Source organism: Sciurus vulgaris (assembly GCF_902686455.1).
Source record: "Sciurus vulgaris genome assembly, chromosome: 10".
In the NCBI taxonomy this organism is placed as follows: domain Eukaryota; kingdom Metazoa; phylum Chordata; class Mammalia; order Rodentia; family Sciuridae; genus Sciurus; species Sciurus vulgaris.
The window spans coordinates 73,249,554-73,272,338 of NC_136470.1; the positions used below are offsets into that span (position 1 = coordinate 73,249,554).

Below are 22,785 nucleotides of genomic sequence, written 5' to 3' on the forward strand. Positions count from 1 at the left end.
GAAATGAGAAGGCTAGGAAGAGTCAGTGAGTTGACATTTATCTGGTGCCCATCCTGGTGTGGCCCAGAGAGCCATCGTGAGCTGTGCAGGCAGATCAGTTTGCCTGTGGCCCGCGGCCCAGGCCTCCCACCTCCTTGGGTCCTTTCCATGGTCGGTGTTTTCTTCCTGTCCTTTGACCTTTTTTCCCCTTGGCATGCAAACCAATTTGGCTCACCTGTTTTAAAACATGCTTCCCTGGCCCAAGCCACAAACCAGACCAGGACACATTACCAGTGAAAGTGTTTAATAGTTAAATTATTTAAATAGACTTTTCAATTTCCATGGGAAATCATAATCGTATCCATTTTTGCAAGAGCAGGAATAAAAAGAGTGCACACCCCTTAGAGGGAACGAAGAGCTAGCACTGCACGCTGCCACCAGTCACTGCTGGGATGGGGAGGGCCCCACAAGGCCCAGACCAACAGCGGGAACACAGGATGAACTCAGCACGCACACTTTACTCAAGTCAGAAGCGAAATGAAAACCCAGCACCACTGGCAGGCCATATGGAGGACAGGGGACTCGAGAAAGACTCCGGGGCAGAGAGCAGCCCTGCGCCAGGGGCTGGAAGGGCAATGCAGAACTCAAAGGTGGAGCGGCAAGGGCACAGGACACACTCAGGCTTGGCAGTTTGGGGTCCATATGCTCTGCTTCTCAGAGCTGTGTTCAAATTGGGGTGGAGGTGGAGCGGAGGGGAGGGTGGTGTGGGTGGACATAAAGGAAGGTTTCAGTAGCCAGCAAATAGCTGCCATTCCAGTCTCCTTCCAAGTGTATGTCTGGGGAGAAGTCTAACCTGAGAAGCAATGAAAAGATCTGGGAACAGACCCTAAGGTTGCTGCTTTAATACAACTCTGTGCTAGTACATCATTTTCCAAATGCCTCCCTCAGAAGTTATAAAAAATGTTTTTCTCCCTTCCGTGTATTGACTTGCTCCCTCCCCACCCCCAAAATAAAAACTAGACAAAATGAAATTTTTGCTGCTTTTCCCCCACAGACTCTAAAACAGCTCAACCCATTCCTCTGTCTGGTTTGCAGGTAGAGGGCAGGGCCACACCCTTCCCCAAACCTGAGGCCTACACATTGCATCACAGGAGATCCCCAGGAGACTGCATCCAGGGAGAGCCACCTGCCCCTGGCCAGCTAAGCAAACCAGGCAGGCTAGGCTTCTTCCCAGCCCTGGGACATCCCTAAGCTCTCAGGAGTCCCTAGGCGCTGCCTCTGTGCAGGCAGCAAACATCTGACATCCCAGGGAACAAAAGAGCTGACAGTGGCCATGCTGCCTGCACAGACTGAGGCTGCTCGCCTTGCTTCCAGCACCACCTGGATGGGAAGGAAGTGTCTGTCTTATCATCCCCATCTGCGTTTTACTCAGCAGAAGTGGGTTGTGTCTTTGCGAGTGTGTGAAAAAGAGAGAGGGCCACGTGTCCCTGCATCTTTCTCCTTGATCTGAATGTAGGGTACCCCACAAGGACACACACTGCTCCTGGGAAAACCAAACTGCCGAGTCTGAGGTGGGGTAGGTCCTGCTGGGCAGCCGCATGGCATGAACACACGTACATGTGCACCAGGACGCACGCAGACATACGTACAGTACAAATGAGCACAAACGCCCCCTGTGCACAGCTGTTTTCTAATATAGAGAATTTACAAAATATAGAATTTGGTATATCTGTTAGATCTCCAAGGCTTTCAATAATACAAAATAAAAAATACAAAAAAAGACAACTTGGGCCCCCCCTCCCCCCAGTGGCACCCTCATTTGCTGTGTCTCTTACACGCATACAACTAGCATAGTCTAAAGAAGGGCACAGAAAACTTGTTTTGTTTTATTTAATAAATATTTTCTTTTTCTCAGAGCCACCACTGCTTGCTTGGCATCCTCTCGCCTCCCCTTCGTAATGAGACCTGTTTCCCTCCCAGGGCACAGTCTGTGCGTGGACGTACAGCCAGAGGATGGCGGCCAAGGCCACAGCTTCTAAAACCCAGCTCTCCTGCCTCAGAGCACCGCCAGGAAGCAGGGGCTGCAGCCTCTGTCTGAAGTTTAAAGGCTCATGTGGAAAATCAGACCCCTGGGGGGCCCTGGGCACCCCCAGGGCAGCGTCGAGCCCTCCCACCCACCCATGGAGGCCAAGGCCTCTCCACTGGCCTGCCGCTGTGCACTGGGCTGATAGAGGCTCCAGGAACGCCCCTCCGTTCAGCGGCAGCACCTGTCAGAAAACTCATGGTTTAGCTCAAGTCCAGCCGAGTCTTCTGCAGAGGGAAACATCTTTGGTCAGCTTGGTGCTCGCAGGACGCTGGCACCCAGGGCCTGAGCCAGAGGCCGTGCCCACCAGCAAAGGTAGAGGCTGCTTCCGAGTCAGAGTGGGAAATCTCTCCAGCATGACCACGCGGCTGGAGTGCAGGCTTCCCACCTGCCCACGTGGCACACAAAGAAGCCGGTTCCATTCCTCCGGAGGCCAGGCTGCTGGCACCACTGCTGGCAGCTGCTAACTTAGTGGGGGTCCTCCATTGAGGAAGTAGGTCATCATCTCGCCTTTCCCCTTGACCTTGACCACACCACGGCACTCCAGCTGGTATGTGTTGGCAGCCAGCACCTGGTACATGTCCGTGGTGACCTGGGGAGGCAAAGCAGGAGAGAAGACAGGCTGTTGATGACCTTAGTCACGAACTGCAGTGGGGCACAGCCCCACTGACTGTGATGCCCCTTCACAGAAGGGACTGAGCAGCACCCCCAGAGGGGGGATATTGGGGACTGGCAGGGACTTGTCCATGGAAGTGACCCTTAGAAATGAGAACAGTGACCACTGTGGTTCTCAGCACTTACTCTGCCAGACGTTGTGACTATCACCTCACATGTGCTACTTCAGTCCTACTCAAAAAGTGTGGCCTGTGGCCCTTAACAGCTTGGGCACAGTCCAGAGCGTCTAGAGGCAGAATAGTGCTTCGGCCACTTCAGAGCAATGTGACATCGTTGCAACCCACAGCCAGGTGTGTGACCAGCATCTTTCACTCCACAACAGATCAGATGGGTTTTTAAAAACTGGTTTTCGCCACAGAGGTTTGAGAACAACTACTTATCTCATTTTGTCCTTATACGAAATAATACTATTATCATCCCCAGCATCAGAAAATCTGTCACTTGCCTGAGGTTACACAGCTAATAAACAACAGAGACTGGACTCTGTTCCAGATTTTGTGCATGTCTCCGCATTAGCTTTGGGGACAGAGAGAACTCACCAGGGCTTTACCAATTACACTGCGCTGGGCTCCGTGAGGAGGGAAGCCAGAGTGACAGGAGCAGGGAGGGGCAGGATGGCCAGACACCTCACAGGATGTTGCAGGTGCCATTAGTGAGCATGGCCAGGCCTCCTGCAGGCCTCTACACGGTTGCCGAGCCGGGCTGCAAGGGGCTGGGACAGGGCATTTCTGGGGGCTCTGGGAGGGAGCCTGCTATCATGAACTGTGGTGTCTGCATGGTGAGGCCCCAGTGAAGGTGCAGTTCTGGTTACTGTGGTGGCTGCTGGCAGAGTCCCTCACACCTGTCACCAGGTAGGTTAGAAGCTCTGTAGACAGCTCTCCTCAGGGCCCCAGCCCCCACCCAGCCATCCCTTCTCTCCTTGGCACAGGAGTGGAGGTGGGAAGGCCACATTCCCGGCCCCTCAGCATCCAGGTCTGCTGGCTCTGGCCAGGCTGTGCTGGCGGTCAATCTCTTTGATCAGATGCCCTACAGAGCAGCACACCAGGGGACATTTAAGTAGTGTCAATGTGGGCAAAATGTCTTAAAAATGGCACCGTTAGCACTAGAGAAAACTGAGGCCAGGGAAGCTGACTTCCTGCAGCCTTGCAGGGAATTGTGAGAGGGCCATAGAGGAGCAGAGCACAGCTCGGGGCCATTTTGTCAGACTGGAGCAAATCATGGAAATCCCAGGAGGGAAAAAGGAAAGCAGCTGAAGGCTGACAGGCCTGGGGATCACAACTTACAGCTTGTGAAGGATGGAAAGGAAAAAGACTCTGGGCCTCTGGCCAAGCCCCCTGGCTACTGCAGCTGGTGGAGGCGCCATCCTAGGACCCAGTAGCCTTCTCTGGTTCTCCAGAACCGGGTCCTAAGAGGGAGCCCCACAGGCAAGACTCTACTCCCTGCCGGTGTCTTGGTGTGCCCTCCATGTGCCTGGCTGGGAAGGTGCTGGGCTCCCCATCAATACTCAGCTTGCCATCAGCAGCCAATACCCTGCTTCTGCCTACCCGATTCCTTCTGTGCCCAGCAGAGGGCTCTGCGCAACCCTGAAGATCTGTCCAAGGTGCTGAGGGCTTGAAACACATCCTGTTCTCCAAGTTTCAAGATGTCAGTGCCCTTGGATTTGGGTCAGAAATTCTGACTAGGAACTGTGCGCGGCCTGCCCTGAAGGCCTTTTAACATCAGACAGAGGCCCCCTTGTGGGTGATCTGGGCAGTGGATGCTCTCACACTCACCTGGATGCGGTCAGGCACGCCAGTGCTGTCCATGCGGCTGGCCACATTAACTGTGTTACCCCAGATGTCGTACTGAGGCTTGCGAGCCCCAATCACCCCGGCCACCACAGGGCCAATGTTGAGCCCTGCAGGGGACATAAGCCACACTCATCAGATTAAGACTGATGCTTGCTTTGCTTGTCCTCACTAGCGTCCCTCTCTCTGCCTCCTGGCCTGATGCCAGGCTTTCCCCCACAGCCTCCCACATCTCTGCTTTCTCAAATGTTTGATAAACCAAGACCATAGGAACCTAGGCGCACATCCAGGGCCTGCATCCTCACCACCAGGTGATCCCTGCCTCTGCAAGTCCACTGCCAGGAGTGCCCTCTTCAGGGTCTCTAGTGACCTCTTGCAGAATCCAACTACCTTTTCTTAATCTTCCCTTTCTGGGAGACTTTCAGGTTTTCACCATTGACTCAAACTCAGCAGACAGAATGTGCCCCTTCCCTCTTCCTCACTCCTATTTCTCTCCCCTCTCTTCTCATTCTTAGGACCTCACTCCTAACCCCTCTCCCGCCTGGGCTCCTCTCTCTCCACGTTCTATCGTGACCACATGAAGCTTTCTACTGTGCATGCTGTTACAGGTTCGACTGCCCACCTCATTGGTCACACAGAGCTCTGGATGGCTTCTATTTCCAAAGACCATGCCCACCAACTTAGGTGTCCCTTAGTTCATATGAATGGAGCTACCCCTCGAGTCTCCTTAGCTACAGCTTGGGTGATGCTATCACTCAATCCCCAGTTTACAAAAATACACACCAGGAGAAAAACACAAAACTGTAGGTGGATAAGATGTGGGGAGAGGAAAATGAGAACAGCAACATTACATGATACCAAGAATAACGTTAATACAAAAACAAACACAGAACACACGTTAGTTAAAGCAGACCCCTAGCTGGCTCTGTCTGGAATTTCTAACAGCCAAAGCAAAATGGAAACCTGGTCAAGTCACAAAGCACTGTGCCCACACGACAAAACAAGCAGCTCACTCAGAAACAGCCCAATTCCTGACACTCAGGCTAGAACAAATGTCTCCTGAGGACACTAATGATCATAATATTGGTTTACAGTAAGCTAATATTTCATTTTAATGTACTAATTTTGAGAATTGAAATGCCAGTATTTTCTTTGGTGAATTACTTTTACTTTTTTAAAATTTGAACTCTGAATCATTTATGGTGTGAGACATTCCCAGGGAGTTGATAATGCAAGAAACTTTGAATAGAACTGAGGTCTGCTCTTTCAGAAAGCATTTTCTGCCTCCACAGATCTCAAGAGGAGGAAGAGGACACTTGACAAAGTTTCTATTGCAAAAATAACTTGCACTCTGTCAGACTGTAAATCATTAGTAAAATTTAGTCTCCGAGCTGGATGTTGTTGTGCACACCTGTAATACCTCCTAACTGGGAGCCTGAGGCAGAAGAATGACAAGTTCAAGGCCAGCTTGGGTAACTTAGTGACACCTGCCTCAAAATAAAATATAAAATGGGCTGTGGATGAGGCTCAGTGGTAGGGTGCTCACCTATCATGCGCAAAGCCCTGGATTCAACCCCTAGCACTGCAAAAATGAAATTGAAATATATCCTAAGGACAAACAAACTGCAGAAATGCCTTGAGCTTTATCGAGCAACTCATCCAAAGCTGTAAGTCGGAAATCATCTTGTGGATGGAGCAGGGCGGGGCTGGGTAGGTATGTAAAGTGTACCTGGGTTTTGGCTACTATTCTTTCGATTCTGAAAGTTGTGAAAAGGTTGAACAAATAAAAATAAAATTAAATATAAAAAAGAAAAATATTCTATTTTGGGTTCAAAGAGTTTCTGAACAAGTAGAATATGTCCTGTTTTAAAGCTGACCCAGAGCTTCTCTGCTCAGAACCCTGGACCACCCTCTGCAGAGTCCCCACCATGGCCTCCACACATCACACGGGTGCCTGGGAAGTTCCCAAGCCATCTCACAGGCCTAACCAGCCAAGGACAAGTGCAGGGCAGACACAGGGCTGATCATCACACGTTCTTACCACAACCAACTGATCCTGGTTGTCATTTTTAATATTTCTGGTTTTTTTTTTTTGCAGTGCTAGGGATTGAACCCAGAGTCTTGTGATTGCAAGGCAAGCACTCTACCAACTGAGCCATATCCCCAGCCCCTAAGATTTCTGTTTTTTAAAAAGTGGAAATAGAACTGTTTCACTGTCATATTACATGATTTTTTTTCCCATGGTTCTAGTTCTATTTCCTCTCTTTCTTTTCTTTTTTTTTTTTGTGGTGCTGGAGAATTGAACCCAGAGGAACTTTACCACTGAGCCATATCCCCAGCTCTTTTTATTTTTTATTTTGAGACAGGGTCTAAGTTGCTGAGGCTGGTTTCAAACTTGTGATCCTCCTGCCTCAGCCTCCAAAATCACTGGGATTACAGATGTGTGCCACTGCCTGTAAACTTCACTTTACTCGTTTTATTTTGCTAACAATTTTGCAGAAAATGTGTTCACTATTTTTCATTTTTACTCAATGAATTTGGAATACTTTTAACATAAAACACTACTGTTGGGCTGGGGAGATAGCTCAGTTGGTAGAGTGCTTGCCTTGCATGCACATGGCCCTGAGTTCGATCCCCAGCACCACAAAAAAAAAAAACAAAAAAAAAAAAAACCAAAAAAAAAAAAAAACAAAAAAAAACACTACTGTTGGTTACATCAGTATTATTGGAAATAAATGGCACTGTCATCTGCCCAAAGCTACCACCAGGCCCTGGGTCCCCCATCACAGAGCATTCCCACAAAGCCTTTGGGGAGGCACAACCTGGGTCCAATCATGCCTTCCCAATACATGGGTGGGTGGGAACTAAAGGTGGGTGTCCTGCCTCTTCACATGAGGCGCTACCAGGCCAGCAGCTACACTGAGTGATCAGCTCCCCACCTCTGGCTGCCCCTCTTTGGGCAGAGAGACAAACTAGTATGCAGCCTCTTCTATCTGTCACCTTCTATGGTGACAGATGCAGGATTCGGGGAGGGGGAGCCCTCAGAAGCCCTCCTTGCTCACCGATCTTCATCTGGAAGTTGTTGAAGGAGTGCTCGTTGATGTACTTCATTTGGTCCATCAGCCTCATGGCGAAGTCAGCCAGGGCTTTGATGTGCGTCTTGCCCACCTTGTCGTAGGTGGAGTCGTTCAGGCCCGAGGCGGCCATGTAGGTGCTGCCGATGGTCTTGATCTTTTCCAGCTGCCTGAAACGATCCTCGCTGATGATCTGGACAGAAGGAAACCAACCCTGGGTCAAGTCCAGGGCACTGAGGTCTATAGGGAGGGGCAGAGGAGAAACCAGGGAAGTACAGCAGCGTGGCCCCTCAGATGTCCCCTCTTCAGTAAGGGCATGGACTGAATGTGAGGCCCCAGTGCTCCATAACAGAGCCAGGTCCCCTCTGTACTCAGTCTCTGTCCTGTGTGCTACGTGCAAACCCCACACCAAGAGCCCCTGAGGACAAGGCACTGGTCACCACTGGGTCTCATGCCCCCATGGGCTGGATGGCTGGAGTCCCTTCAGTGGCTCACACCCCTCATGAGGGAACCCTCCTCATCTCTGTCTAGTGAGACGACCTTTTCCCACGACCCACGCCTCCCCAGAGTCCTTAATCCCAGTCCAACTGCCCTGCCGCCCCGGGGCTCTCGTGGGCTTCTTCCAACCCTGCCAGGACCCAGCGCCTCCTGTGCCCGTGTCCAGGCACGGCAACTCTGCTGCACCGTGCCTCCCAGACTCCCAACAGGGTGGAGACGGCCTTCGTGACCTGCGGTGGATGCACATCAGGCACGAGAAACAAAAGAAGCAATGTCTTGGCGCCTTCTCCACCCTGATGTCTTTGCCCCGCCTATCCCTTCACTAGAGGCTCCTCCTTCCTTTGACTCTCCCGAAGCTCTGGGCAGTCCTGGCAACTAGGACCCTGAAGGTTCAAGTTCAAATAGCCTGGGCCGAAGCCCCAGCCCTGGCCCTTATAGGCCCTTGGGCAAGCCACCTGAGGTCTGTGGGCCTGTTTTCTCATCTGGAACCTGTGACAAGGTGCCTGTGACACACAGCGCCTGGGACAGCTTCAGGCTCTTGCCATTAGGCTTCTGTCAGCACAGCTCACACACACATGGAGGAGGGAGCCCTGGGGACCCACGGACGCTCAGGAGCACCTCGTCAAAGTCAGCGATGATCTCATTGAGCAGCCGCAGGCACTCGACGCCCTCGTTGTTGGCCTCCAGCTCCACATAGAACTCAGAGAAGTTGGCGATGGAGGCGAACATGACGGCCACGCACTCGCAGGACTGGTAGTAGAGCTCGTCATTGCGGCGCTCCCGGGCCAGGAAGTGGGCGGCCACGTCCTTGGGCAGGATGTTGTGCAGCAGCCTCCGGTTGTAGGCCTGCAGCTCCTCCATCTCCTCCTTCTCCTCTGTGGCCTGGGGACAGAGGACTTGGTCAAGGGGTGGGGCAGAGCTGTAGCCCTACTTAGAACGAGACAAGAATCCACCAACGCCAAGACAAGCCCAAGGCTGTTTCTGCCATCTCTCTGCTCCCAGGGATTCTCTAAGAGCATCACCTCCACCTTCAGAAAAGATGGTCTACTTCTTGGAAAGTGATGCATCAGAGAGCTGGTCCCAGAGGAGGGAAGCTCAGAGCAGATGCAGGTCCCAGAGGAGGAGCTGAAAGTCTCCTGCCTGCCCAAGCCTGGCACTAGCCTCCAGGGGAAAGGGAGAGTCCAAAATCAACACCCAAAATAGGTTGCTGATTTCCTGAGGCCTCTCTACCTTGCATTTTTCCTCTTAAAATCAGGGAATGCAATCAGAAAAGCATCTTGCCAGGGCTACTTCAACCCACTGGCCACAGGGGGAATAGGCCAGGGTCCTGCCTATCTTATTCCTATGAGAACAGCCTTCAAAGCCAGATGCAGCCAGGAGAGACAGATGCCACCAGGTACCAATCAGGCAGGAAGGAGACATCACCTTCAACTGGTTTTTCCCCCAGTTTTGGTCCTGGGTCTGCACAGTGGGAGTTTGTGGTCAGTCACCTTCCATGTAAAGGGACAGTGTGGAGTCCTTGGGTCAAGAGGCCAGGAGCAGCAACAAGGAACTGAAGCAGAGAAGCAGTTGTACCTCAAGATGTAGCAGCGTGCTCACACCTTGACCAGAGTGATCACAGGATGTGGGATTACAGGGCAGAGTCACCTGGCTTTCTCACCCCTGATAGACATAAGGACCTCTCAAGCTAGGAGTGACCTGTTGGTGATGCCGGCTGGGAAGATCATTAGCAGGGCTGAGATGTCTTTCTACTCAGCTGCATCTAGATTCACAACAGGCCCAGGGCTGCTTTCCTCTGGTTTTTCCTATGCCAGGAACTGGCACACCTTCCTGAGTCTATAGACCTGGGTCCTGGGGGGACAGAGCCCAAGGACAGAAGACCTGAGACCAAGACTCAGCTGCCAAGGCTCAGGGATGTCCTGATTGTACTGTCTACAGCCTGGTGGACTCCTGGAGCCACTGGACATGTGGCTCCAAGAATCAGGGTCATGCCTGAGGAAGCTTCTGGACCCAAGGGGCTCCAGCCTCCACCCACCACTTCAGATGCCAGGTGAGTGTGGCTGGTGTGTGCCATCTTCCTGCCCAGCCTTCCAGCCAGGTGACCTGTGCTCCTGTGAGGTGGGGCACTCTGCTCAGGCTCCTTCTTCAAGAACAAAGGGCACCTGCTCCTGCTCTGCAGCAGGTTGCCCAAGCCAGTAGGAGTCCCTCTACCTCCCCTTGAGGGCTGACCATAGAGGAGCCCAGGCAATCGTCCATCTGCTTCTGCAAATGCACCAGAGCTCTTGCTGTCCTGCCTCTGCCTGCCCAGACCCTGTCCCGGGGGCCCTGAGCATTCCAGTTCCTTCTGTTCACCCAACAGGCAGCAGAGATGGGGCATGCACCTCCCTTAGAGAGCATCTGCCCAAAACACAGAGAGTGCCGTGGAGGCTGGGGGCAGGGCTGCTACTGGGGACAGAGGTCAATCCCCCAGACAGGCCAGGCACTCCTGCCACATCTGGGGAGCTCCACTCCAACACAGGTTGGGCAGCTGCCAACATGGCCATCGGCTTCTGAGGCTTTGGTGGCACAGGCCTGCACAGCCTCTTGATAGTCCTAATGTGAGCAATGCTGGAGGAGGGTGGGAAATGGAGACGTGGGAAATGGAGACTCAATGGTTAGGCCAGGAGGGGGCGCTGTGTGCAAGGGTGTGTTCCTGGTAAGCCCCTCCTCCATGAGCACACACCCACAGGTCCAATAGCAAAGGGGCTGCTGGGCGAGCCTGGGGAAGAGGTGGCGACAAGCACCCCGGGTTCCTAAGGCCTGCTTTCAGGTTTCTGTTTACTGTTCCATGTTGTCCTCCAAGTTCCCAAAAGCCCAGAAGAAGGATGGAGCTGGAGGGACCTGCCAGCACCATGAGACTCTTGGGGAGCTTCAGTGGACAGGGCTGACACAGGATGGTGTCAGCCTGAGTCAGTGGCTTCCCTCCCAGCACAGGGTCCTGAGTGCCTGAGAAAGCAAAGTGGCAGAGGGATGGGATCCATCACACAAGGAAGCAAGGAGGCCAAGAGGGAGGGGGGCAGGACAGGCTGGGGGCGTTGAGGGGCCAGTGCCCCTCTAGGAGAGTGATTTAGGTGGCTCTCACCCTGGCACAGGGAAGGCAACAGAGAAGCCTGAGGCACAGGACTCAAATGGGAAGAGCTGGCATGAGCCATGGTTTTAAATAATCTCTCTCCACAGATAGAAGCCGGGTGGTACGTCTGTGTGCACACCTGCATTTGTGTGTACTTGTATTTCCGCATGTTTACATCAACTACATATATTTCCTAGCTTTGTCTCTGGAGATGACCATGTTAATAGTGTGGATCTGGGATCCCCTCAAAGGATCATGTCCCCTAGTGGTGGTGCTCTTGGGAGATGGTGGAAACTTTGTGAGGCAGGCACTACTGGGAGGAAGTAGGTCCTGGGGGTGTGTCCTTGAAGGTCTTGTCCCAGGACCTTCTCCGCTTTCTTTGCTTCCTAGTTGACACAAGGTGAGCAGTTCTGCTCTACCAAGCGCTTCCAGCCATGAGATTCTGCCTCGTCACAGGCCCAAATAAATGGGGCAAGGACCATGGACAAAATTTTCTGCAACCATAAGCCAAAATAAGTCTTTCTTGCTGTAAGTTGATTTTGAGAGATTTTTGTCACAGGAAACTAACACAGATCCAGAAGCAGCAAGCCCACCGAGTACTCAGCTCATGGACTCTAAATACTACTCTCCACTAGGAGCAAGAGCTCTTTAAAGAAATTGATGATTCCTGGGCTGGAACAGGAAAAATGTCAGGTAAGCTTGAGACATCTCATTGTGCCAGGAAGTCAGGAGATGCCCAAAGAACGCTGGAGACATGTCAAATGACATGGAAGTCAGCTTGAAGAAATGCACACTAGCCAAACATTAGAATAAACAGAGTAGCAGATTATAACCCACTGGACTAAATGGGTGTCTGTGAGCCTGCACTGACATAAATAAGTGAACGATAGGCCAATGAGTGGGAGGTCTCCCTAAGAACAGAGGAAGGAGGCCACAGCCTCACCGGCTGGCACCTCCGTGGTGGGACTGAGAGAAGCAGGAGTCAACAATGGATGCAAAGGCTGCTGGATGGAGCTTTGCTGAGGATGGGAAGATCGCTGTAATATCCAGAGTATTTTTCCACAAAATGTCAAGAAAATATGAAGGAGAGAAAGAGGGCGTGGTGCTGGAGAAATGTCGTCGGCAGTAACTAGAGCTGCCATCAGAGTCGGTACCATCAGTGGTGGGATGGGTCAGCGCAGGGAGTCCCCAGTGTGATGCCCCAGAAGTGCCCAGCACCACTGCCCTGGGCCTCCTTCAGGAAGGTGGGGCCTGAGTCTGGACATGGGTCTGACAGAGAACAAGCCCTCGAAGTCTGGCAAGGACGGAGAGACAAGGAAGGAATGAAGAAACAACTAAATGCAGAGATTTAGACAACTAAATCCTGGAGAGGATTCTGGGCTGGAATGGGCACAGCTGGCACAAGGTGAGCCGGACCTGTTTCCACTGCTGACTTCCTGATGGGGAGGTCACAGGGTGGGGGATGCAGGTAGCATCCTCACTCTTGGAAGGAAGACACTGGAAGTATCCAGGGGTGATGGACATCATGTAGAAAGAAACAGGAGTAAGAAAAGAATATACATACACACAGGGGGCGGGTGGGGCCATAAAATAAAGGGAGGATAACCCAAAGGGACTGCTGGAGTTCTTTATGTTGTTCTCACAGTATTTCTGTAGGTTTAAAACTTTTTAACTTATAAATAAATGGGGGAGGTGAGCTAGGGGCATGGGGAGGAAGGAGGTCGGGAGGAAAGGTATGGAAGAGGAAGTCAGAGGTTTCCGTGGCCATCTAACACAAGCGCCTGGGGCTGAGGCCTGGTGCTTCTGAGCGGGGCTGCTGGAGGGCAGGGGAAGTCTCAATGGGGAAGGGAGTGCTGTTCCTGTCCCATGCACACCCCTTTCAGCTGCTCCAGCCTGGCAGGTCAGAGCTGGGTTGAGTGCTGGCAAGCCCTGGGCAGGCAGCGCCCGCCCTCCCCATTGGCAGGCCTCACTTCCTGGCCGGGGCTGAGAGAGCAACTGTGGTTGGACACAAGGGAAGTAGGCGGGGTGTAGCCTGGTGGATCCCCCATACTCAGGAGTTGGACAGAGACACTCCAGGGTGTGGCTGAAGGGGCTGAGGACCCAGCAGGGGCTTGGTGGCAGGCTCGCTCTTCCCGAGGTCTCTGTAAAACAACTGTGAGGCACATTGGCAACAATCTTGGGTGGGATTTCTGGGGACAGATGTGCATGTGAGCAAAGAGGAAGAGGTGGCTTTAGGCCCCACCGTGTCTGGTCAACCCTCAGGAGAGCACTGGAGCCTCCCTGGGACTTCCCCAAAGAGGAGGGGTGTGAGAAGGGGGATACCTGAGAAGGACAGACACGTGGCTGTTTCTGGAGGTTGTTCCCAGCCCAGGACTTCAGGAGGGGTACTCCACATGAGACACTTGTGGCACCCTTCTTGGGTACCCCAGCCTCAGGGCACCTTACGACACACTTCGGAGCTAAAAACTACACTGCATGCAACATACCCAACAGAAGGGACAACCACATGCCCCATCTATACTTGGCATCCAACCAAAAGCCTCCTGCCCCCAGCCAAAGAGCTCTACAATGGTGAGGAGTCTGGGATGGCGGAGTTCTAAGCGGGCCTTGGATGAGCTGACGTGGTCTGGAGACGGGTCAGACCAGAAGAGGCTTTGGCTAAGCCTTGCGGTGGTGGGGCTAGATTCAAAGGGCCCACAGGAAAGCTGGCCTTGATTTGCAAGTGCCCTAGAGCGTCCTCTCCAGGCTCTTCTGCGGTGGCTTGTCAGGGAACAGAAGGTCTTAGGACTGTGGCTACCAAGAGCACCACCTCTGCCTGGCCTGTAGATATCCTTTCCTGAAGGTGGACACTGTCCTCTGAGAGCAGGGACACAGCCTGGATATTCAAGTGCAGGTTGCATTTCTGCCTCCAGTGCACCCAACACTAGTCAGAGCCATGGCCCCTGGTCACCCCACCACCCCTGCCCTGAGCCCAGCTGGGCTTCCTGTTGATTCCTTTGGTTCTTTCTCCTATGGAGGAGTCTCTGCCCAGCTGTGGTCACTTCAAGCCTGCACAGGAGCCTCTGGTGGCAGCTCCCACAAGCAGCCCAGGATCCTGCTAGCCCCTACTCTATTTGCCTCCTGCCCCTCCTCCTCCCACACCTGGACACTTTGCTGCTCCTGCTCCATGCTGTGCTGCCCCGCCTGCCGGTGTCCCTGCTACAGACTCACATAGAACTGCTCTGGCAGTACGGGCCGAGTGCAAGGCATACCTCCTGGGCTCAGAGTCCCTGCACTGTTGGGGGTGGGTTTGTCTGGACTATGCTCCAGGGTTTTGCCTCTCAGCCCTGGAAAGTAAGCAGCAGATCCCAGGAAATGGGGCAGTGGTTATTTGGGATGAGACCTGAGAGGACACCTTGTCAATGCAGGGTTAAGGTCCAGGCCAGCCCAGTGAGTGCTGTGAGGTCCAGCCGCCTCCCCACCCAGCTGCAGCCCCAGGGCCACCCACCTGCAGCTTCCAGAGGAAGTCAAGGCGGGCAGTGGACTCCACCTGCTGGGCGTGCAGGTACAGGGCCAGCACGAAGACTGAAATGATGATGGGCGTCACCACCTTCAGTGCCACCTTGGTCGCATGCTCAGGGCTGCAGATTGAGGAAGACAGGCCTGTGACTGCCCTGGCACTCACAGCAGGCTCTGAAGACCCCCAGGCCTTCTTCTTCCTCCCAGCACAGCTGCCACTCAAACTCTGCCTGAGGTGAACCTCTTCTGGGAAGCCTTCCGGCAGCTCAGGCAGCTGTTACCCATCTCCTGGCACCTTACGCCCCCATCGCTCAAGTTCATTCCCTGGTCACCTCAGGCAGCACGGATGTCTGCTCTTTCTCAGAGGACGAGGCAGGACAGTGTGCACAGGAACAAGGGAGCCAGGCAGCACCTATCACCCTGTCTCTGGGTTACCTTGGCCAGACTCTTAAGTTTCCTCTTCTGTAACAGGGGACAAGAATACCACACTGCAAGGTGGTGGGCAGGACTGAAGATTCTGTAGAGGAGGTGCTCAGTGCAGCACCCTACACACTGGGCTTTGCCAAACTGCTGGCTACTGTTTCCAATTACATTTCTGCCAACATTGACACAAATACTCAATAGAAGCTGCCGTTTCAAACCCTGCTCCTTGCACCAGCACAGAGCCAGAAGCTGATGTGCCCAGAGCCTCCCGTCAGCAGCCCTGTGCAGACCTCACCTTTGCTCTGCGCAGAGGGAAGCAGGTGCCAGTTCCTGCTCTGTCTGGGGGGTCTTAGGTGTGTCCCTAGGGAAGGGCCTGAGGCTAGAGGCTTTAAAATGAGGTCTTGGGTCCTGATAACCCTGGCACTGAGGCTATGGGTCACCAGGATGGTGAGTAAAGAAGGGGTCTATCCCAGTTGGGCCACTTGCTCCCCCCAGGGGCCTCCCTGCTCACTCCAGGCTCCTCCACCCCCACCTTGCTGCCAAGACCCCTCCCGTCTGGGTCCCAGTTGCCAGTCTCTGTTGCTCTGTGCTAAGGGCAGGGAGGGCCTATCAAAGGAAGGTTGTCAACTCACCACTGGGAGGTCCCGTTGTTGCTGAAGTCTCTGTGAAGGGAAATGGGGGGACACTGTTCAGGTCTGCTCTTTGGTGTAAAGTGGCCTCCAGGCCTGTCATTCCATGGCCTACTCTGCTGGCCTCCCGCACACCCTGCTCTTCTGCTCTGCCTGTCTGTCCCCCAGAACTGCTCTGCGACCCTCAATAGTGCTGCTCCTCTTTCTCCAACCCCAGCACCCAAGGGTATCCCAGCAGGGAGGCTTATGCAAAGGCCAGCCCCAGACAGCATCTGGTCACTGTGATCACAAACTACCTGGCTCTTACTCCATCTGCCCACCCCACCCTGCCTATCCACCTGGACAGACACCTGTCCACCTGTCTGCCCCAGCTGTGTGCTAACATCCAGAGTGAACGGGGTAAGTCCTATACCTGCACTGTCCTATGTGGTAGCTGCTGGCCATGTGTGTCTACTGACCCTTGAAATGGAACTCACACAAGTTAAAACGTGCTGAAAATGAAAATATACATCAGGCCGTGAAGAGTGTGGAAAGGTAAAGTATTTCTCTAATACTTTTTAATTGATTAATGTTAAAATGATCGTATTTTGGGTTTATTGGCTAAATAAATTGCTTTTAAATTGTACTTTTTGCCGGTTTTATACAGCTACTAGAAAATTTTAAATTACATTTGTGGCTTGCATTATTTGTCTATTGAATAGAGAGAGTTGCCCTAGAGCCAAACTAGGGGCTCCCAAAAGAAAAATGATCTTAGGGCTCTGCTGCCAACCTCAGCAGTGGGAGAGGAGAGGCTGGGAGTGGAAGCAGGAAACAAAAGAGGCCAAGACAGCCAGCTCTCGTCCTGACCCAAGGGAACTTGACTCCCCGCCCTCCCCCAGCCTGAAGCCTGCACTGTTCCTGATGGCACAGCATTTTCCTGTCATCTGTCCATAGTCTCAAACACCCACAAGGAAGTTCTTGCTTGAATCTGACTTAGATCCTTCATTACAACTTCATTTTCTCAGAGGTTCCCTTTCACAAGAAGGGGCACTTCTGTGGGGTTGTTGGTCCTATCCTGATTGTACCTCCATTGCCTGGCTCAGTGCCTGCACCTGGTAGGCCCTCAATACATATTTCTGAATGAGTTGAGCAAATGTATGGCTGTCTGGCTGGACCCCTTCCTCTTAGAGAAAGTGCAGTGTGCTGTGTTTCCTCAGGAGACACAGACTGGTCACTTACATTGTTTTTGCACTACTTGGTGTGTGTGTGTAGAGGTGGTGATGGGAAGAAAAGAGTACTACATACCAGGCACTTTGTTTTATTTTGTTACTATGGTATCATGCCCATTTTACAGGGAAAAAATGCATTTCAGGAAAATAACCAAATGTGTATCTGACACTGAGATCCAAACTCAGTTGGACCCAGAGCCAGAGGTCTTTCCCTGCTTGGAGTCATCTCCCTTGGAAATCTGACCTCTGGATGACCAGGCTGACTGTGGGCCAGACAGCATGGGACAGCAGTGCTCAGGAGCTAGACACCCTCCTTGTAGGGTCCCTGCGATGCCAGACCCCAGACTTCTATACTTTCTGCCTCCCTGTGGCCCCTGGGCACTGTGGGTGGTGAAGGAGGTACCACATACATGGCATTGGCGGTAACCAGCAGGTCGGCATTGTCAAAGAGTGTGACACCAGGCACCTCGACGACGAGCACATAGATGAGCTCGATGGCCAGCATGAGTGCCAGCTTGCCGATGCAACTGATCTGCAGGAACACGGAGCAGGCCAGCAGGCTGAGCAGCACGCTGTAGGTGAAGTACTGTCGAGAGAGGGCGGTGTCAGCTCCCGGCCCCGCCCCGGCCCCGCCCCTGATACACTACGGACTGGCTGTGTACTTCAGACCGTGTAATCAGCCCCACTAAGCCTGCTTCCCTATCTACACAACTTTCTATATTGGGGCTCGCAGTGCCTGCTGGGTGCAATGAAGCCCCGTGGGGCTGTGTCCAAGACCTTCAATAACTGGGGAGCAGCTCACAATAACTTCAATAACTGTGAGGTTCCCTGCAGCTCTGAAACCCACAGCAGGAAAAAGGGGAAGTGTTTCATAACCTGGAGGGCAACAACCGAACTTCCTCATTTGCTGGCGAAACCCAAACTAACTGATGCAATGCCAATCACCAGCCGCATGCAGCTCTCAGTGACTGTTCAGGCATTTGGCTGCTGAAGTATGGCTGTGTTCCACTATCAGGTCTGCCCCAGACTGCTGGGCACGGGAAGCAGCCTTCTTAAATCTGGGAAAAATTTGCAGTCTAAAATACATTGACCCTCAGCACTTGAGATGAAGGATTGTGCCCTGTACTATTTACTTTGTGGAAGTCCCTCCTTGTCTTTGAGTTGATTTCCTTGTTAAACAACCAAGGGGCAAACCAGCTGATCTCAGCAGCCCTTCTCTGCTATAGTCCCCTGATGCTTCTCCTAGCCATGTCAGCATCTATGATCCTGTTCTTTCTTTTAAATTTAGCACTATTATTTCTGAGTCAGCTTCAAGACTCTTCCTATTTCCACACTGCCTCTGCCTTGGGCTGGGGGCCAAATGAGGTAGCTGGCAGTGGGGGTAGCCCAGGCTGGGCCCTCTGCCTCCCCAGGCTTCCAGGAGCTAAGTGAGCCACTGCTGAGGGTCCCCTGGTGATAGACTGGGACAAGGGTAGCCTCAAGTCACCCCCAATAACTGAGCAGAGGACAGCGTAGGAAAGCAAGCCCAGATAATTCAGCCCAGTGTTCCAGCTTGGGGGAGGAAAAAAGGGCTTTCTCCAGCCAGCCTGAACTCCTATGCAGAAGCTGGGTCCTGGGCAGCAGGAGGCCAAGGCTTAATGCTGTTCCCACCCGGACCCCGAAGGGCCTGGAGTCTGTAGGGAGTGGCTGACTCAGCTAGCAACACTGGTGAGGGCTGAAGACTGGGACCAACCACCTGCAACATGGAATAACTGGGACACCAGTGCCCCCACCCCTATTCCTAGCTTCTCCGACCACCTAGTGTCAAACAGGCAAATACAACCTCTGCTCCTCAGGAAGCACAAATGCTGCTTCCCTGGGCTCCCAGCCAGACATGAGAGGGAATGGAGCACAGGAGGGGAGGCCTGGCTACCTGCCCAGCCTGGCTGCAGAGGGGAAGGAGAGCTGGTCTTGGGCCCGGGATGGAAAAAAGCACCTTTCTGGGTGGTCATCAGCTGAGCCCAGCTCCTCACTGGACTTTCCTTGACTCAACAGTGCAACAAGGAGATGGTCAGGCTCCTTCCCAGGGTGGGGGAGAGAGGCCAGCACTGTGACAGCCCATGCTCCTCCGCTGCAGTTCTGGGCCCTTTGGGAATTGCAGTAAAGCAGAAGAGCAAGATCTTCTGTCATTGCCTTACAGGTTTCCTGTGAGTGCCCTGCAGGGAGCTGGGAGGTGGCAAAGGCCACCGCACAGAACAAACGTTTCCAGACAGGCAGGAAGCCTGGGCCTGCTGCTTGGGGCAAACTGCTTGCAGAGAAGCACAGCAATGCCATCACATGCCATTCTCTCAGTAAGAGCCTTGGTGCTATTTATTTTAAATCCAGATGCCTGTAGCTACAAAATTTCTCTTGGGGGTGGTGAAAGTGTTCCCAAAGAGGACATCCACACTGACTTGTGAATATATTGAAAACTATTGTTGCACACTCTGAACGGGTGGTTTGTGGTCATGGCTTGGGATTGGGTTCCCTTTGCTCCCCTCCATGCTTCCTGACCCTAGCAGCTGGGGGATCAAGTGGACTCTCCTGAGGAAGGGTCAGGTCTGCCACATAGGCAGAGGGTCCAGAAAGTTTTACTCTCAGGAGCATGAACTCCCAACGCCAGATAACTTGTGTGAGAGCTCAGACTGCTGCCTACTAGCTCAGTGATCTTGGGCAAGTAACTTAACCTCTCTATGCTTCAGGTTCTTCATCTCTACAAAAGAGCTAAGATAGTACCTATGGCATAGGGTTGTGAGGATTTACTGAGCAGACGTATGTAAGGCACTTAACACAGCACCTGGCCCATGGTAAGCATGCTATGAACGATAGCTACATCAGTACTGCTGTGGTTATACCAAGGAGGCTGCCCTTGTTCACCAGTGTTGGGCACGTGGGTGTTGATGAAGCTGGGGGCAGGCAGTCTCCAGCATGGCAGTGAGCTGGTGGGCCCCGACCTTACCTCAGACTATCCAGGGAAGTCGGAGGGCAGAGTGGGGTAAGGCAGGAGTGGCTGCATCTGCTCCCCCACCCAGCCCTGTTGGCTCAGTACCTCAGGAAAGTTGCAGTTGGGCCAGTGGCTGCCGCAGAAGCTGCGATCGTTGCCCAGGCTGTAGTTGAAGGCTGACTCCAGCACGTGGCATGCATTAACCTGGCTGGTACTGATGTTGTGCTCTTCTGCCAGGCAGCCCACCAGGTCCTCGGAGTTACATGTGAACTGGGCGGGCAGAGGGCAGTAAGGAGTGGTCAGCCCCCAGGATCAAGAACCACCCTGCACCCTGTCTCAGGTACAGCCTCCCTTCTACTGGGGAGAAAGTTGAGCCTAGAAGAGGCTGAGGACCTGGCAGGTCTGTCCAGTCCCCTGGTTAGGAAGGCGAGGCCAGGGTGCCTTCCTGAGATGGGGTCCTAAGTCTGCTTTGGGGACATTCCCTGTGCTCTTCAGTCTTGAGAGTAAGGAACTAAAAGCCAGCATGAGAGCTAATTTAGGAGACAAATCTGATCCCAGACCTGGAGTGAGACACAAATAGGGATTTCTGGGTGTATGCTCCCCCAGGTCATGGAGTTGGGCACAGAGCTCTGCTGGGTTTGACCCCATGGGGCTGGGGAGGCACTGGGAGGATGTGGAGCCACCCACCAGGTTGACAAAAGCCGATAGGAACACCAGGGTGATGGTGAACACACCAACCAGGGTACTGTTCATCTTGGACCGCACGATCTTCCTGGAGAGGATCTGCAGTGGGGTGGGGAAGAGCTGGGCGAGGGAGAGACAGAAGAGCATTCAGCAAGGACCCTGACGATGGCAGTGGACAGGCCCAGTGGACCCACCCGTGCTTCCAGTGTAGCTCCCCTGGCCTTTCTGAACCCCTCCCAGCCTGCAAGGCTCCAGCCTCATACCACTGCATCCTGCTTCCAGGGCAACAGCAGCACAGACTCTGGGCTGGCCAGGAGTGAGTGTGCCTGGAAGCCCACGGTGAGAGGCTGGATGGAAGAAGTGACACCATCTTGACCCAACAAGGAGGGCTGACAAGCCCATTTCCCCAGAGAGTGAGTTCTGGCTGGGCCTCAGGGAGTTATAGTCAGGGGTGGTGGGTGGCAGTGGAGAACACATGGAGGGGTCCTACTTCCCTGGGGAGGGTTGGGAAGGCTTCCTGGAAGAAGCAGGGACTTGCAGAAAAGACCTGGTATCTGGAGGAAGGGGCTGGGCTTGTGAGAAGCAGCAAAGCAGCATGGGAACAAGAGGGCGAGGCCTGGACACCAGCACTGAGTCAGCTTTCCTTCAGCATGAAACTCCTCGACCTGCCGTTCCCCTCACCCAGCCCTTCCTATATATTCTTCAACTAGACACACCACTCAAAGACCCACTGTGTCTTTGGTGATTAAATGATCAACCTTCTAAGTCTCATTTCTGCCACCAAATCTGACACATTTGGCCTCATACGCCACGTTCTCCTCCCACACAACCTATGCTAACAAAGAGGCTGACAGAGAAGCAACCTGTAGGCTCCTCCACCCCTGCCTGCCTTGCCTCTTCTTGGCGAGTCCTGTCTGCTGCCAACATTCCAGGTGTCCTAAGAAACCTCCAAGAAGAGAGGATGGTGGAAAAAGCACAGGGTTGGGAGGTGGGAAGCCTGGGTCCTAGATGTGGCTTTTCCTGTATGGCCCTGAGCAAGCCACATCCCCTTTCTGAAGTCTCCCATTTGTAGGAGCACCCTGACTTTTGCAATAAGTGAAGCAGGCAAACGCCTCGACCCTGATTATGGCCCCTAACCATCCCTGCACATACTTGCTGAGTGCCAGACCCCAAGATCCAAGTTCCTATCACTGGTCACACAGATGACTAAGTAGGTCAAGGATCCACAGCGAGACCACCATGTAGCTGCTCACTCCCAATGAGTTGGTGGTGAGGGGGAGTGGCTGTGTGCTTCAGTGTTTGCTCCTAGCTCAAAAAGTGCTGGGCCATTGACCAGATGTTCCTCTGCCACAAGCCAACCCATTTATATGTACAGCATCCATGTGGACCCTTAGCATTGTCACCTGGGACTTCAGGGGTAAAGGGAATACAAATGTGCTGTTGCCCATGCTGTTGTCTGTGCCAGGAGTAACAGCCTTTTATCTCTGACCTAGGAGTCTCATATCTTCTGCCAGCATCCACAAAACATTTACAAGCTAACTTATCAGCTTGTATGTAGGGTAAAATTAGACCTCAGACCCTTCCCAGTTCCTAATAAGGAAGGGCCCTGCTCACCCCTGGGTCTTGGGCTCTGGGCTGGCTGTGCATTAGGGAAGTATACAAATTCCCACTCCAGAATCCTCCTCTACCTTCCAGCAAGGCCACTTCCAATTCAGCAGAGGGAAAGTGGGGACCACAGGGAAGGGCAGATCATGGAGACGGCTGTAGCAGAGGTCTAGCAGACAGACAGACTCTAAGTTGAGAGATGGAGACCTGGGCCTCCATCTCCCTTGCAAGGCAGCCTCCCAGTATTTTCAAAGACTAGTGAGCTTGTGGCATTGTTCTGAAAAACACTGCCCTCTGGGATAATACAGGACACATTCTGACTAAACCCTCTCAGGGGCAGAAGGAAAGATAGGCGTGATGTGCTGAGCATTAGTTTGGATTAAAGTCCTGCCTAACAACAACAGAGATAAATCAGACAGAGAGTCCAGAAATAAACCCTTACATTTATAGCCCAATTGATTTTGATGACAGTGCCAAGACAATTCAATGAGGAATAGTCCTTTCGACCAAAGGTACTGGGTCAAATGAATATTCACATGCAAAATAATGAAGTTGGGTCCCTACCTCACAC

General features: G+C 53.0%; 1 protein-coding gene across 2 annotated transcripts in view; it reads right to left on the bottom strand.

The window, feature by feature from the left end:
- Window positions 1-266: 266 nt before the first annotated feature.
- The window catches only part of ADCY5 (adenylate cyclase 5), a 149,637-nt gene continuing 127,118 nt past the window's right edge, over window positions 267-22,785 (bottom strand). For both annotated transcript variants that reach the window (XM_079155269.1, XM_079155270.1), the window contains exons 13-21: window positions 20,613-20,729; window positions 20,031-20,195; window positions 17,374-17,549; window positions 15,759-15,788; window positions 14,693-14,825; window positions 8,715-8,978; window positions 7,587-7,791; window positions 4,510-4,634; window positions 267-2,654 (exon numbers count right to left, since the gene is read on the bottom strand). In XM_079155269.1, coding sequence (XP_079011395.1) covers window positions 2,526-2,654; window positions 4,510-4,634; window positions 7,587-7,791; window positions 8,715-8,978; window positions 14,693-14,825; window positions 15,759-15,788; window positions 17,374-17,549; window positions 20,031-20,195; window positions 20,613-20,729 — 1,344 coding nt within the window. In that variant the 3' untranslated portion in view covers window positions 267-2,525. The remainder of the gene's footprint in view (window positions 2,655-4,509; window positions 4,635-7,586; window positions 7,792-8,714; window positions 8,979-14,692; window positions 14,826-15,758; window positions 15,789-17,373; window positions 17,550-20,030; window positions 20,196-20,612; window positions 20,730-22,785) is intronic.